This window comes from Danaus plexippus, chromosome 20, assembly GCF_018135715.1.
Source record: "Danaus plexippus chromosome 20, MEX_DaPlex, whole genome shotgun sequence".
Taxonomy (NCBI): domain Eukaryota; kingdom Metazoa; phylum Arthropoda; class Insecta; order Lepidoptera; family Nymphalidae; genus Danaus; species Danaus plexippus.
This window is the reverse complement of record NC_083550.1, coordinates 4,683,618-4,699,481: the sequence shown is the minus strand read 5'-3', so window position 1 is coordinate 4,699,481 and position 15,864 is coordinate 4,683,618. Positions and strand designations below refer to the sequence as shown.

Here is a 15,864-nt window from a genome sequence, read left to right as displayed (position 1 = left end):
AGGGGCAGACGAGATGTGAAGGTCACGTGTAGTTTTAACCAAAAATAAAGTTATAATATTAGTTTCATTTAAATATTTGTGGGTATAAAAAAAGGCGAGTTTTAATTAACATTGAATAACCTTTATTAAAATCGGCCCCCGTTACGTCTTGAATTATTATAAAATCACAAACATAATACTTTAAAAGTAAACACTGCCGAGTGTTATTAACTTCAGCTGAAGTTTTGTTTCGTACAACAAAAGATAATACATAACTTGGTCATTATATACATAAATCTTAAAAATATCACATCAAAAGGTCAATATATATCTTAAATACTAGCTCAATCTTAACAAAACGCACATACAATATGTATGTACACCGCAGACATCTTTTTACGCTCTTTATAATGCGAAATACACACATTTACCCCAAATATTAGTCGTTAGACGAATTAACTATATTGATTTATATAAAACAAGTGTTCAGGTGAAATAATTAAAATTATGCCTATGTATGAGCTGACAAAACGGAACAGTTCGATTGAATCCTACAAGCACCACAATAAATAAGGTAGAATGTCAACAAATTAGTGTAAACTTAAACAGTATTCTGGTAAAATTAGCTGTCACTACGTAACAAAAACATTAGATGCACGGGACTAAAATAAAGCTTTGATTTTTTTTTTTAATTTAATATATTAGTATGTACAATTGTTTATTTTGAATTGATTTTATTGTCAACTTTTATTGTAACTGTGACTGCAATTGGTGTTCTGTAGGAAACTTGGCGTTTTACCTTCCTTTACGATCCTCAGAGCTTGCAAAACTCTTGATGTGTCCAGTTCTTTTTCGGACGCCTTTTCGTTGTCCAAACATATCTCTGTCATGCGCGAGTTGAATTGTTCTATGACTTTCACTCTATAGTCTATGGTTGACGCGACAGGGTTCGCTGTCAGCCATAGATATTCTAAACACGGCAGGTTACAAATATGCTGCACCTCTTCCACGTCGGTGATGACGTTGCAGCTCAAATCTAAGCTTTCGAGTGAATATAGTTTTGAGAAGCCTTGCAGAGTTTCAATTTTATTTTGTGAGAGATCTATCTTAACTATGTTGCCGATTTTCGCATGCCAGTTCTGGCACAATGAAAAACGATTCATGGAAAGATTTAAGACTCTCAACTCGTGCAGGCAAGATATATCACATAGCTCGGATAATCTGTTTGAAGAAACGTTCAGTTTTTGTAATTTTGGAACTAGTTTGATGCCCCAGTCCACATCGGTTATGTTGTTTGTAGCGAAATTAATTGTTGACAACTTCTTCCATATCTGGAAAGTACAGAAATTTTTTATGGAATGGCTATTCACTAATAATAATAAATTCGGTTTTTATGTGAAGCATTTATTAAATTCAAAGTTATATATGTGGATTTGAAAAACGTATAATAGTATTGACATTCTCATAAAAAAATTCAACAAGAAGTTTAATATGTTTAAAGTGAATAGTTTTTGATAATATCACATATTTACGTACAAAAAAACCTATCTATTATTGAACATTATAGTTTTAATTCATTTAAATACAATCGTTTATTTTATTATCACTTGAACACATAAAACGATAGTCGTACATGTGTAACCCACTTAATTATAATATACAGCCTAGTTTGTATAAACACGATCTCTGACTCATAATCATGACCTAATACCGAGATAACAAACACAATTATTTCTAGGTGTGCAGATTATTAAGGAAAACTATTAGTATGGAATATGTTTTGTAACAATTATATATAAAATGTTAGTTTTTAAAACTTAAATGATAATTTTGTATCAAAATCGTGAAGGTGTAGGGTTAAAAAAATATATATGACTACAACTGCCTATCGTTCATTTTAAAAAAATTTGGTAAAGAAAATCAAACAACCTTGACATATATGGACACAGAGGCAAATAACAATCATTATTTTTTTATATATCGTCATAAATTTTTACTTACAACAACATCGGCAAGACTAGAAGGATCTTTGTGGAGGACATCCACAAGCAGGAACTCATTTAATGTCTCCACACTTGCTATATGTACAGATAAACTGATCAAGGAATCTCGGAGACTACCTGAAATTAATGATATAAATACTTTTTGTTAAAATGTTTTTTTTTTAATTTATAAATGGCAGTCTAATTATATAACTGCTAAAATGAAAAAAAAAATTGTTATGGCTTTTTATCATAATATCCTTAATAAATAACTGATAACAGCCACATCATGTTTATTGTTTATGATACTGTTCAATAAAATTATGTAACTTTTATCATATGAGCATTTCTCACCAACACTTTGTATACATGCCATTGGCACACCGAGGATCCTAAGGTCGGTCAGTGTTTTGAAGGGAATTAGATCTATTTGTAAGTCGTTGGGTATGATATTGCTTGCACCCAATTTTTCATAGCTCCCCTCGATACTTAGTGATGACACTTGAGAGCAGAAATCTAGAATGTGGCTGAAGTCGTACATCTGATCTTGCTTTTCTGTTGGCGGACAGGCCATTTTATATCTCTCTCTGATTGCGTGCAACTGAAAGATATTTATACTAAAATGTCAAAAGAATTTGATACCGAAGATATTACTTAATTTGAATATGAGATTACTTTTGACTTTTTTTGGTTGCTATGTTGTTTTATTAATTTACCAATTAAAGAGATTAAGTATGTATATATTACCTCCATTAGACTGAATTTATGAGTTTTTTCTGTTTGTAATAACTTATCGCCTTCTAAATATAACTTCTTAGCCAAATCTTGCAATAAGAAAAATATATCATACAAATGGAAATCTAGAAAGTGGCTAAATATTGATGGCATTGTTAGCCTTAGATAATTAAATACATTTTTCAGGTAATCGTTTAACGCTTCACGCCTCTGTTCCACAAATTTAGGCGTCTTGTTACGTATGACTTTCTTCGGTGGCAGTAAGTCTTTAGCAACGCCATGGTCAACCACTAATTTATCGTGAAGCTCTACAAAATCACTGTACCGATGAGATACGCTCCACTGCACTGTACCCACATTCACGACGATTTTATAAAAAGTTATATTATCTTTCAAGCACGCATCAGAAACATTTACGGAACTTTCATTACGATAATTTATGAAAGACGACATTTTCGTTCAGGGCAAGGTTATGATGATTGATTTGTTCCGCCGTGCATGACGCGGGATTACGAATGAAGGCCCCTGAGATTGCAGTACGCAGCCGTAACTTAAATGAAAATAGAGGAAACTAGTTACCTACATTCGTAATTCGACCTTTATTCAATGGTTTGCATTTCAATTGTCACTGTCATTTTATGATTTGACTTTGACAGTTAAAAAATTGGTTTCATAATATTTGTTTAAAAATACACACATACAAATTGTGTAAGAATATACTCATAAATATGTTCTAATATAAATATCATAAACTATAAAAGTTGTTTGAAATGTATTAACTTTAAAATTTGTCTATTTTCATTACTAACGGGAACAACTTTATAAATAATTCGATATATTTTCTTTGTCTGCAATAAATTTGTTAAAAATCGATGTATATTAATAAAAATCACATTTTCTAAACTGAAAGTTTCTAAAACCTTCATAATTTATCAATTTTAGGAAACTGAAAAACTTATAGAAATTACAAAAATTGTATATTACTTAACACTTATCTACAGTAGTTTTGCACAAATGAATATTAATATTACTATTGCCTACTCCTTTGTGAATTCAGAATGAGTATGAATTAAACTTTACTGTAAGTTTAGGACATTGAAATAGGGTGGGTAGATTTTGAGCTTGAATTATCGTAGCTAAAGTAAAAACCAACCAAATCAGTACACAAGTAAATGTCTAACATTCATAAAAAATATTTTGTATTATCAAAATAAAACTCTATTTCACCTGAAACTAAAACTACTACAATTAAAATTTTCTTTTCTCATTCGCTTCTCCTCAAAGAAATGTAAACTGTATCAGACGCATATTGCGAAAGTGATATCATTCAGTAACTGTAACTATCATTTATGTACTAGTGAAATATATTTTTAAAATTTCTATATTTTATGGAGTAAAAGAAATATTTAAGCATAAATGCTTTCTTTCATTTTGATTTTTCACTTAGAAAAATATAATAGGTGATGTTGTATCTTATACAGCCACAGTTTTTTGCTTATTATTGCACATTAAGGTATACAGCCAAATAAAAAACATTTTTATATTCACAACTTTATTTAAGTATGAAGATGTATAAAATTTATAATACAATTAATTGTGCAAATAATTTTCGCGAATCCCTTGGAGAATTTAGTTTTACTAAGAAAATTATGACTGCGTTTAATATAGATTCCATCCACATTTCCGTAATGTTAATAAGAAAAGAAAAACAAATATGATAGAATATCATAAAATACAATAAAATATATATAACCTGGTAAAAAAGTTATTAGAAACTCAATAGATATTTTAAAAAAAACTCGTCTCAAACAAAGTTCTTTAAAACATTTATACTTTTTTTTATAATACATATGTATAATAATAATAATCTCAAAAATACTTGACCATTTAATATTACATTTGTATTATTAAAAATTTCCGAACGTAAGCAACAACTGCGTTCATTAAAAATGCTGAATTTGTACAAAATATGACGAAGGAAATTCGCTTCGGTGTATTAATGTGAATTTTATTATAAAAAGCTTTAAAAATATATATATTAGATCCCTTGGACGGACGCGGACGATAAATGTTGACGTATTATTAAAAATTTTGCACCTTTACTTTTAATGTTGAAAAAAAAAATATTCACATTTTAAATTTAGAAAATTATTTTATATAAATATACAATAAAATATAATATAAAAATGTCGCGAAATAATATTCGTTGCACGAACATAAGACACAGATATTTTCTATTATAAAACGGACATGTCACAAAAATAAAACAATAGTAACATATATGTATTGATATTAAATTAAAAAAAAATGATTTTTCAAGTTAGTTATTTAAAACTCGAACGGCTACATTAACGTTCAGTAACAGCATCCCGATACTAACTATACCTAAAATTCTAATAAAAATATTGTAAATATGTAATAAATTATGATCCAATTATTTTTGAACATCATAAAATCACAGTTCAAAATTACATTCATGGCATTTATTATTAAAATTATATATTTTTTTTTCACTACATATATGACGTAACGACTTATGTACTTAGACATTAAGTAAGTGTAACCTAAGCATAAAGTTCCAAGTTCGTAGATATCATAAAATATTAATTGACTAAAATAAAATCGTAACAACTAACTACATTTTATTGTTCATATTATTTTTCTACACCGTTTGGTCTATTTACATTACACGCAAGTGTCAGAAATGACATTACTCTTTTTCATGCCAGAGGCAACGGCCAACAGTCATAATGCCACGGATCGTATGTACGTGTCGTTTTCGTAGACATCGGCTGTAAGACGCAGAGCGTGTTCCTCGCATATGGCCGACAGTTCCTTCAACCACTCGTCCAGTATGACAGCGTTCAGGATTGATCTCAACGTTATGGATTGATTCCAGTACACCTCCTGTGTGAATATCGGACGTTTCTGTGCTGGGCTGATGTTGCTTGTGTTTTGTAGACTGTTTGAGTTTTGTTGTGATGGTGATACTGTAACATTTTTAAACAAAAAATTATTATTTGAAGCGTAACTTCTTATGCAACTTCCGAAAAGGTTGCGTCAGTGGTTAACGCTCCGGAGGGCGAGGGGGGGGTTAAAACGGATTCATGCCAGCAATCAATCAATTGTGACTTGTAAGTAATGTTAATAAAGCTCGTCTTAAAGAAACACTAAAAGTTCCTTTCAAATCAATTCCTGCCGTCTGTTTTCGTTGCAACATCACGAAGCTTCACTTACACTCCACAACTCCACGCACAATTAATTTTATTAACATCTAAGACTTTCTCGAGGATTAATTTAAATAAAATAAGGATCTTCTGTTTTACTACGATTTTTTGTTTACTTTAAAATTACATACACCCGATTGAAAAACTTTTTCTGCCCGTTATCACGGTTGCTGCAAGTAACCGAAACGTCGGGGGTATGTTTTTAAAACAATAAGATAAGGCGCAGTGTCCGAAAAGCTTAGTGTTGTTTGATTATTTTGTTTGCTGCTAGTTTAATATACGGTAATATATATTTACAGGACGTCTTCCTGTTGAACATGCTGGAGAAGCTGGACGAGATGCTCCGTCTCTTGACCTCGACTCGTCGGAAAGGTGACTCGTCTCTCTGTGCGGCTGGATTTGACTTCGACTGTCCTGTGAATATTTATAATAGTATTATTCTCGTCCCATTGGTGCTTGACTTTCTTAACATTTTTTTATTTAATTAATGGTAACAGAGTACTATACCTATGCATTATAATCGAGGTTGTGTTATTAAGTTTTCTATTAATCTATAAAATATATAATTGATTATTTAAAAAATAAATTTCTTTCCAGCATTGAAAAGTATAAGCAACAGTTGTAAATATATACAATATGTATTAAACTAAGTTAATTAATTAATTTTATTTATTTTTCAACTTAGTATATATTAGACTATATTGAATCGTCGCTCTACCTTCATTTTTCTGCGGCCGCCTCGTCAGAGCCATCTCGCGGTGTATGAGAAACACTCGCGCCTTATCAACCAACTCGCCGACGTTATCGAGACCAGCCGTCAACTCGTCCAGTTCTTGTTTTAAACGACTCAGGATCTGGGATTAAAATAGTTGCCATATGTTAAAATAAATAAATAATATTATATATATATATATATATATATATATATATATATATATATATATAATATTATAGTATCAGCTATATATATATATACTATTATATTATATTTTATTTTTTAAACGAAATTTAATTATTTTTAATATCACAAAATCGCAAATAAAACTCTTTGGTGATGTATGTTTATTGTCTTACTTGAAACAGCGATGGCACGTTTGGTTGCAACAGGAATCCGGGACACAGCAGCAACGCTGACAGTATCGGTGTTGGGAAATAGGCTAGCTTGCTTAGAACACTCGACACGCGACACGCGACAGCCAGCTCGGATTCTAGGAAACTGGCTGACTTACGGAGAAGACTCGCTAGGAGAGGACCTGCTCGTAGAAAGATATTAAGGACTTTGATGTGACTTCATAGAAGCCAAAGTTGAGGCAGAAACACTGAATTAAAGCTCGGTAATAAGTTTATATGATGATCTATATTTTCTGTCTCTCTCTGACTCTATATATATCTCTTTCTCACACACTATATATATATTTATATTTTATGGTTTCTTTCCTTTAACACTAGTAAATCTATCAAAAGCACTATTCCGCATTGATTGAAAACTGTTTCAGGTGAGCCGGAAAAATATTAAAAATACTTATAATAACTATTTCAAGCAATTCCAACCTTCTTGATAAAATCTTTTAATCAACGATAAGTACATCAAAATAAAATCGTATTTTTATTGAGAAAAGTTTAAATTCAAAGTAAATACAGAATATATAGTTGTACCATGACTCTGTTTATTTTGCATAAAGTTGAAGGCTTATACAAAAATTCACCAAACAAAAAATATTCTTACGAAGATATTCTTATCATTCGAGCGAGTATCATTGTAATGCTCTTACCGATAATCGTTTCGGCGCTGACCCTCCAGCTCTTCACCGGCTCCTCGTACTCCCTAACTTCCTGTTTCACACTGATTATACTCTTCTTGAAGGAATCCTCTGAGAACCCTTCGTCGTCTTGATCGTCCACTCTATACAGGAAGCTGTCGTAGCCACTACTTTCACCCATGGAGGTCAAGCTGTCCTGGTCTTTCGTTTCATTGTTATCGCTTCTGTTCTCAACCGCTTCGTTCAGTGAGCTCAGGCTGTGAGCCTCCTTCTCGGACGTGTCACTGTTCTTGAGGGTGTCGTAGCCACTGGCCGACAGTGAGACGAGGCTGTCCTGCTCCCTCATGTGCGTCCCCGCGACCATCTCTTTCGTTACTTTCGTATTATTATTTGTTTCTCTTTTAGGGACTACACTGTCGTATCTGTTCGTCCAGTTAGCGCTCGCTACCGTCCTCGATACTATTTCGAATCTAGCATCGCAGAGATACGCGTGGTAGTTGCTGAAGAGCGTCTCGTTTGGATTCTGGAAATAGTAATTTTAATATAGTATGTGATGAGGGCGGATAGCTAAATAGATAATGTCACTGACCCCGTAGTCAAAGTTGACCTCCTGGACCAGGTTGCTCATGGCGATGTCGCCGTGCACGCCGTTGACTCTGCGGTTGTCACTGTCACATTTAAAATCCAATATCCTTCTTCCGCTCATAGCCAATTCGTCGACCCACTCCCTAGTTTTACGTACAGATCTCATACAACAATTCGGACTAAGACCGAGGAATGCTACCGCAGCCTCTCTATAAGGCTCCGGGTCGGTGAGCTTGCTTCTGTACGCAGCCAACAAGTGGTTCCCGCTCAGTAGATATTTATATACGAGCTCCATCATAACGTCTTCGGTGTTCAGATCTATCAGAGTTTCCATTAATGACAGCGTCACCAACGACAACTGAAAAATTAAAACGATCACATTACGTAATAATTATCTATACCACCTAATTCCCTACAATCCTTTAAACGCAGTATCTGTAATGGATTTTAATAAAACTCAGAACAACCTCAACATCATGAACCAAAAGATAGAAAAGATAGGATTAAAAAAGGTCGAGGGAATGAACAATATATATATATATATATATATATATACGTTGAACTGCTTATAATAAAGATCATTTTTTTCTACACTCACTTGCGAATTCCCCTCCAACCGTCCGAGCAGCACATCCATGACTCTGACGCCGTCGTATTCGTAAGTGAATAAATAATGCAGTATAACCCTTAGCAGACCACCAGAGGTGACGCATCTCAGTAAAAGCTCCAAATAGGCCATAGCCGTCGCTTGTTCCGCCGCACCGCTCTGTAAGGAATCCGCTTTCTTCTATCCGTTTCACGAAGAACGCGGTTTAGTGACAGTTATAGGACTGGATTCAGGTGTTGGATAAATAGTCAAAAAATATTATTGGACAAAAAAAATTAGGGAAGAGTTGTTAAGTTACATTGAAACAGCTTTGCAAAAAAGAAATTATGATGATTAATTATCTGTGCTGGTACTGAATGAAGCGTAAATCAAACTGCGCTACGTGTTAGTTAAAAATTTAAAATTAACTGAGTCTTATTATTATATATAAATGGTGCTCGTGAGAAACGTTTACGGGTCGCGGTCGTCAGCAGATATAAAATGATCCCCAGAAGCATGGATTATTTTTAAAAGGCTAAACGTAAAGCAGAAACTACAAACGAAAAGGGACTTTAGGATGTACAACAAAAGGTTTAAAACACACTGTCACTGAACCAAACCTGGCGTGTGGTAGAAACAGTTCAGTCGGTCAGTCCATAACCATTCGTGAAACAGCGAGGATTGATTAACTTCACACATAAATACACATTATAACACTTGAACAACACAGCCATCATAATCGTACATACATATATAATTTTATATATTTGTTAGTGTTTGTGATGTATCCGGCTCATTTAACATACTTACGCATAATTACTACATAAGAATCTAAATACAACAGAAATACAAAGAAAACCTTTGAGAAGATTTGATACATTAATGAAATAAAATAAATATTTTTAAGGTTAAAAGTTCTGATAGATTTTTTTTTAATATATGTAAAACTAATCCCGAATAATAAAATACTGTATACGAGCTTAGTTATAAAGTATATATAGCTGGTAGCTATGAACCCCTTTTGAGGATATCCCATGCATATCCCATGAACCACAGTCAAACCAAAAAACCTAAATACGATGAACACACCACAGAGAAAATTTTGAGAAACTAATTCCTATAAAATCAATAATTCTAGTGGAATGGTCTATGGTATTTAAATTTTTAGAAAACCCATACATTTGTCATAGAACAAGCATCACCTGCAATAATGCGGGACCCATGACGGGCACTAAGAAACCTTGGTAAAGCAAATCCAATAGATGTCTCTTTATTGATGGGTGCGCAACCTGGACAATACAAAGAAATATGATATATCAGGAAAAATACTAATTTCAAAACAAAATTACCATGAATTAAGGAATTTTATTATAATTAGGACTACAAGTAAAGATTACAACAAAAAAATCTTTGTAACAGTTAACACATATTAAAATATCGAAAACGAGATCTAAATCGGATCAGCATTTAATAGTACAGCTTTAATAGTACAATAACTAAAAACATAACATTAATTTTTTAAAGTCGGTTAAAATGTACAGTGTGCAACACAGGTTGAGTTATAATTTAGCGTTACCTGAGCCACGGCATTGCAAAACTCCAGCGAGTCAATAAACAATGTGAGCTTGTGTACTCTGTTCACGTCATCTGGTAGCAGTCGAGCGACGCACAGCGACCTCGGCAGTAAGGAATAGAGACCGCTTAGACCTGGACACAGCAGTGTTACAGGAATGTACCTATCTAATAAATCACTGTGTCCAACACAGGCCAACATCAATATCAATTAATTAGTTAGCAGAACTAATTAAGAATCAATGGACAAATATTTGGTAATCAGAAAGAAAATTTTAATGAGATAAACTATAATATCATTTAGCACACCTCGTCTGCCCGTGATCACGGTTGCTGCAAAGTAAACGAAACGTCGGGAGTATGTAGTTTTTAAATAATAACATCCGCGTAGTAAATCCGAATAATACTAGTTTCATTTATAATATCACTTGGTGTTTGGTGATTCGAGTGTTCCTTCACAGTCTATACAGAGCAACAAAATTAGTATCAAAACTAGCAACACTGTGAAGTTAGTGGAATTTCAAATTGCTATGATTTGAGATCACCTTTATATGTGGTGATTTTTTTAAATTTAAAAATACTCACAGCAGAGATTCAATACAGTAGAAGAATATTGAGATGATTTATTCAACATGTATTTAGTACAAGTTATATATTTTTTTGTATGCTTAAAGCCCTGATGACAAGAAAATTTCATGAATCATGAAGGCTTACTGCACTTTTGTATGTATAGTTCAAATATTATTGGGACGTATCAGTTCATTTGTAGGATATGAAAAGAAATACTTTTGGGTGAGAAGGAAAGCATAAGGCTATGTCTACACTGACTTATATTCCAACGTAGTACCGTATTAAAGCAGTTATCAAATATTATGGCTAATACGTATTATAGTCACCGGTGGCAAGTATAGGACACGCGTTTCCAGCAAGGAGACAATGAGCCAATGGCGGACAACTGGCTGACATTTTGGCGCACAAAAGAAACGCGTCTCTAGCTTCCGAACCAACCGGACCCTCGCGATGGACGCAGCACAAGAGAAGTCGACCTATTATAAACCTGCAATGGGAAAGTTTTATGTTACAGGCTATTTTTTCATCAGATTATTACTTCTTTTAGGTATTTGTGATATTTTTTATTTAATATCCATTATATACCTGATAGTTAATTTAATTAATAGTTTATTGTATGATAATAGAAACTAAGGTTAATTTTTGGAAATTTTCACTTATTAATATATATATATATATATATAAATTTTACTATGATGTAATTGTTTATTAATAGTTTCTATATCTGTAACACCATATTTGATTTGATCAAACAATAAAATATTTTTTTTTATCTTTAACTCTTCTTCTCTCCTTCATCTTCTTCTATGTGAGAGATTTTATATATAACATACTAAGGTCTACTAAGCTAATCCAGTTTGTATTATAACCTAACCAGAAAACATTTTAACTGTAGAGAAAAAACCGTTTAGAATTAAAATATAACCAAGCATCATTATATATTTGCAGTTATACTATTAATAATATGTTATTTATAATGTAATACAGTACTTGAATTAATTTCATAGACAATAGAGTATGTTATAGATAATTAATAAGTGGTTGTACTCACTCAGCCTGTGAACCATTTTTAGTCTGTGTCATCAGGAAGAACAGGTCTATGAGTTTCATATTCTGCATCAACACCACACATAGTTGGTTCAGGAGAGAAACTAATTGACCTAAGAATAAAATATATATTGATCATTGATAGAAAAATTAATTAATTAATGGGAAAAAGAGTGAAGTTTTGAAAAAAATATTGATCGGTCATTGAGTTGTGATTATTTTGCTTACTTTCTAGATTCGTGGGTAGTAGTTCGTTCCGAAAACTACTGAGTAATTTCAGTAGAGGTCGGAGGAATGGTTCAGCGGCTATAACCTGTAGGAATAAAGAATATATTTACATGACTGTGGAGCAATAGAAAGACTTTTGTTTCTTAGTAAGTTTCTGTGCGATTATGTAGCGATACTATTTGAATATTATTCGATATTGAAATGTTAGTTAATTTTTTTTTTTATAAAACTACTAACATGCTGATATGTTTATGAATGAACAACTGAACTGCTCATTCATTCATACATACATTATCATTCATTCAGTTTAAAGAATCAAACTCGTGTCTTGTACTTTTTCAAATTGTCTTTTCAGTTATGTTTTTCACATTGTTCCGTTTTCAAATGTCCGATTTTTTTTTCAATCTAAGTACTGTTAATTATAACTACATAAAAGGCAATAAAAATTAAGTGCTATAGATTTTTTAAACAAAATAGATTGGAAATAAAGTAATTTATGAAAAAGAGAAAAATTATTTTTGAGAAAACATTTGTCTTGTACTTTCTTTAAAGTCTGTAGTAATTATATGAAAGCAGGTTTTATGTAAAAGTATTATTACCTGTGAATTATAGTGCGTAACCAAATTTCCGAAGAGCCTCAACTGTTCTAAGCGAACAGCATTCTCGTATCTAGAAATAAAAAATACACATATAAATTAAAATGGAGTTATGAGGTTTTTTTAATTTGTTAATGGCCAGTAACATTGATATAGAAGATTAATAAAGAAAAAAATATATAATATTAAATATTTGCTTATCATATCTCATTGACTGATATAAATTCAAATACGTATATAAGTAACCCATTTTGTTCCTGCGATATACTGATAAAATTAATTATAAATCTAGTTATTCTGTATTATTTATTAATGTTGGCAACACATTAATATGTTCTAAAACCCAGGTATTTTTAGTTTGATTCAGACTATAACTGATCCTCAGATTAAAATTATCAAAATCTCTCTTTTATAATTATTATGGTATCTTGTTGTCATGGTTTTAAAGCATATTAATGTTCATAATAAAAAAAAAAGTTTTCTTTTTTTTTTAAATGGTTCAGAACAGAAGATTTTACTTCAACTTACTTCAACTTTACTTTATTCAAAATAACAGATATATTTACATAAATTATGTATATTAAAAATGTCTATATAAATTTTATACAAACAAAATAATAAATTAATATATTAATATATTAGGTTTTTCTATAAAATGGTTATATAAAATTTTTTAGGTTTTGAAACCCTAACAAATATCACACATAGAAACTTTTACGTCATTAATATCAGTAGCACATATTTATATATGTCATAATAATATAAATTAATTATTCATAATCAGATAATGATTTTGAAGCAAATGTTATTATACACTACGACAATAAAAGGCTTCATTATCTCAGTTCATAGTAATGTGACAGAGAAAACTAGAACAAAGGAAGCATTGATAAGATTATTGACAAGAATTAATTTAACTAAACGCAAACTTTTTATATATAAATGATTATTTTAACAACGGCATAAATAGGTATTGCGATTAGTATTGTAGTTTTTTTTTTTTAATTTTATTGTTTTTAAATTATATTTACGTCAAAATAATAAAATACAGTTCGGACCGAGTTGATGAAAGAATAAAATTAATGAGATCTAATATAAAAATATATTTACTATGGAGATTTGAAATAATGTCTATGTAAATCAATAGTCAATGTTGTCTATGATATATCTATGGTATGTTTTATACAGCCTTAAAAGGAAGAAGGTTTATATAAAATAAGGAAAAAATCTCAATACTTTTGTCATTGTAACTATATCTGCTTATAACAATACCGGTCACTTGTGGTTAACCACATTTGAAGATAAAATGAGCTTTAATTAAAAAGGTACATAAATTTTCAATATAACGCTCATAAGGAATCGGTAAAAAATATATATGTAACGAATTAATATTGTACATGCGTTCTCTATGTACAAATTGATAACGGTGATTGATTTGTTCGACAATTAAATGTTCAGGTTGTATCTGGAATACTAATGGGTTTATAATAGTACTATACAGACCATAAAAAGAATACATATTTTATGTATGTATTCCATAGAGGTTTTATGACATTTGAATGTAAATTTACAAACATGAAAGTAACATTAAAAGATAACTTTTTTTTTACTTTAATAGATATTTGATATACTCACTTGCCAGTACTAACAGCCCATTCATATAATTTATCAAGGAGGTTCTCACTAAGGAGGTATTCAAGGCATGATGCTGGGCTTGACATGTGACTTATTTCCCTGGCCTTAGCTTCGAGTACAAGTAGGGTTGCCAGCTGTTCCAAGTGATTTACCACTCCCAGTACATCATCATGAAGATGTTGGGGCTGCAAAGTATATGGATCCTTTATGTCTAACAAGATTTTTACAAGTTTATAATCATAAAATATATGATTGACTTTTACCTGTGACTTGACTATAATTTCATGAGCTTGCTGCCAGTGCTTGCAAAATGAATTATAGCATGCATGAGGCTCGTAATCATGACGAGGATCCAGGGTTTTGGACAACTGTCTCGCAAATGTTAGTGATGTGCTGCGCAACCAACTCATTTTGGTAAATTATTTCACTGTCATCTAGAAGAGAATATTACGAAAACTCATATTACTAATGCTTAAAATGATATTTCTTTAGGTGTTAGATTATGCTTATATAAAAAAAAACCTTCTGTTAGTGTTTGCATTGATATAAGTAGTATAAATCCTATAAATAGAGACCTATTTCAATTGGTTTATATTTGTACTTTCACTATTTGCAATAATGGTAACATTTGTACTGTCAGAAAATGAGATTAAATGTGTGTGAAGATGTTCACAATGAATACGAAAAGGTGAAAACTATTTTTTTATTTACTCTTTAATTAATTGCAATTTGAATAAATGCTATAAAATCATAATATGCTTAAGTTGTATACAAAGTACGAACATTAATTATGACCGAAGTTAAGAAAACTCTATAAGAGTACATTTGAAATATAAGAAGTAAAGGACACGGACCTTGACATTACAAAGGCATTAGATGGAGTTAAGAGAGAACCCAGATGCTGTGCGAAAACCTATGTCAATATTATTTTTAACACATGCTTATAATTAATACTTCACGTACGATAAACAAGAGCGGGAGTTCGAAAATAGATTCTGCAATTTCCAGCAATAAAATACACTACAAAAGCACGGAGTTACATGATACGCAATTTCTAAGAAGAGTCGAACTCGTGATCACTGAACTGAGAGTGTTTTTAATTACTCTTTAACCAATAAAACATTTTTCTCATGTTTATATTAATGTTATGCAAAGATTTTAACTTAAAACTTTTAGCTCTTCACAAATAAAAACGAAAACGACACAGAAAAAAGGCAAAACAACCGTACTTGAATATGACAATTGACAAATGACATCACTATGCAATAGACATTGACAGACTTACTACCAATACGTCACTAGGTTTTTTTTTAATAAAGTCTCACACTACAATACAATACACACATCCAAGAACACTCGTTA

At 31.4% G+C, this 15,864-nt stretch overlaps 2 protein-coding genes across 4 annotated transcripts; both read right to left on the bottom strand.

Annotated features, from left to right (window-relative positions):
* Positions 1–99: 99 nt before the first annotated feature.
* LOC116773945 (nischarin) lies at positions 100–3,273 on the bottom strand. The gene is made up of 4 exons (XM_032666535.2): positions 2,709–3,273; positions 2,316–2,562; positions 1,981–2,099; positions 100–1,310 (listed from the first exon to the last, which is right to left on the bottom strand). The coding sequence occupies exons 1-4, from the start codon at positions 3,147–3,149 to the stop codon at positions 720–722; spliced, it is 1,398 nt and encodes a 465-aa protein (XP_032522426.2). The 5' UTR covers positions 3,150–3,273; the 3' UTR covers positions 100–719.
* Positions 3,274–4,231: 958 nt separating this feature from the next.
* Positions 4,232–15,751, bottom strand: LOC116773853 (FHIP family protein GJ17503-like). Of its 3 annotated transcripts, none has more exons than XM_061523805.1 (16): positions 15,357–15,751; positions 14,766–14,936; positions 14,503–14,687; positions 12,871–12,940; positions 12,272–12,356; positions 12,048–12,156; positions 11,323–11,483; positions 10,431–10,561; positions 10,057–10,143; positions 8,867–9,055; positions 8,273–8,626; positions 7,696–8,206; positions 6,998–7,176; positions 6,642–6,777; positions 6,221–6,337; positions 4,232–5,686 (listed from the first exon to the last, which is right to left on the bottom strand). In XM_061523805.1, exons 2-16 carry the CDS (start codon positions 14,910–14,912, stop codon positions 5,442–5,444), a joined length of 2,706 nt encoding a protein of 901 aa, XP_061379789.1. In that variant the 5' UTR covers positions 14,913–14,936; positions 15,357–15,751; the 3' UTR covers positions 4,232–5,441. The 3 variants fall into 3 exon arrangements, with proteins under 3 accessions (XP_061379789.1, XP_061379788.1, XP_061379790.1); XM_061523804.1 differs by having other exon boundaries at positions 15,466–15,751; XM_061523806.1 differs by having other exon boundaries at positions 8,867–9,034; positions 15,466–15,751.
* Positions 15,752–15,864: the final 113 nt, after the last annotated feature.

What these genes read in the sequence shown, in the direction of transcription:
- LOC116773945 (XM_032666535.2), bottom strand. Translation starts at nt 3,149, where the DNA reads ATGTCGTCTTTCATAAATTATCGTAATGAAAGTTCCGTAAATGTTTCT. An exon ending in GGCATGTATACAAAGTGTTG is followed by an intron (nt 2,100 to 2,315) that starts GTGAGAAATGCT and finishes CATTAATTTCAG; the next exon opens with GTAGTCTCCGAGATTCCTTG. An exon ending in CTAGTCTTGCCGATGTTGTT is followed by an intron (nt 1,311 to 1,980) that starts GTAAGTAAAAAT and finishes TGTACTTTCCAG; the next exon opens with ATATGGAAGAAGTTGTCAAC.
- LOC116773853 (XM_061523805.1), bottom strand. Translation starts at nt 14,912, where the DNA reads ATGAGTTGGTTGCGCAGCACATCACTAACATTTGCGAGACAGTTGTCC. An exon ending in GGTTGGAGGGGAATTCGCAA is followed by an intron (nt 8,627 to 8,866) that starts GTGAGTGTAGAA and finishes TTAATTTTTCAG; the next exon opens with TTGTCGTTGGTGACGCTGTC. An exon ending in GTTCAACAGGAAGACGTCCT is followed by an intron (nt 5,687 to 6,220) that starts GTAAATATATAT and finishes AAAATGTTACAG; the next exon opens with TATCACCATCACAACAAAAC.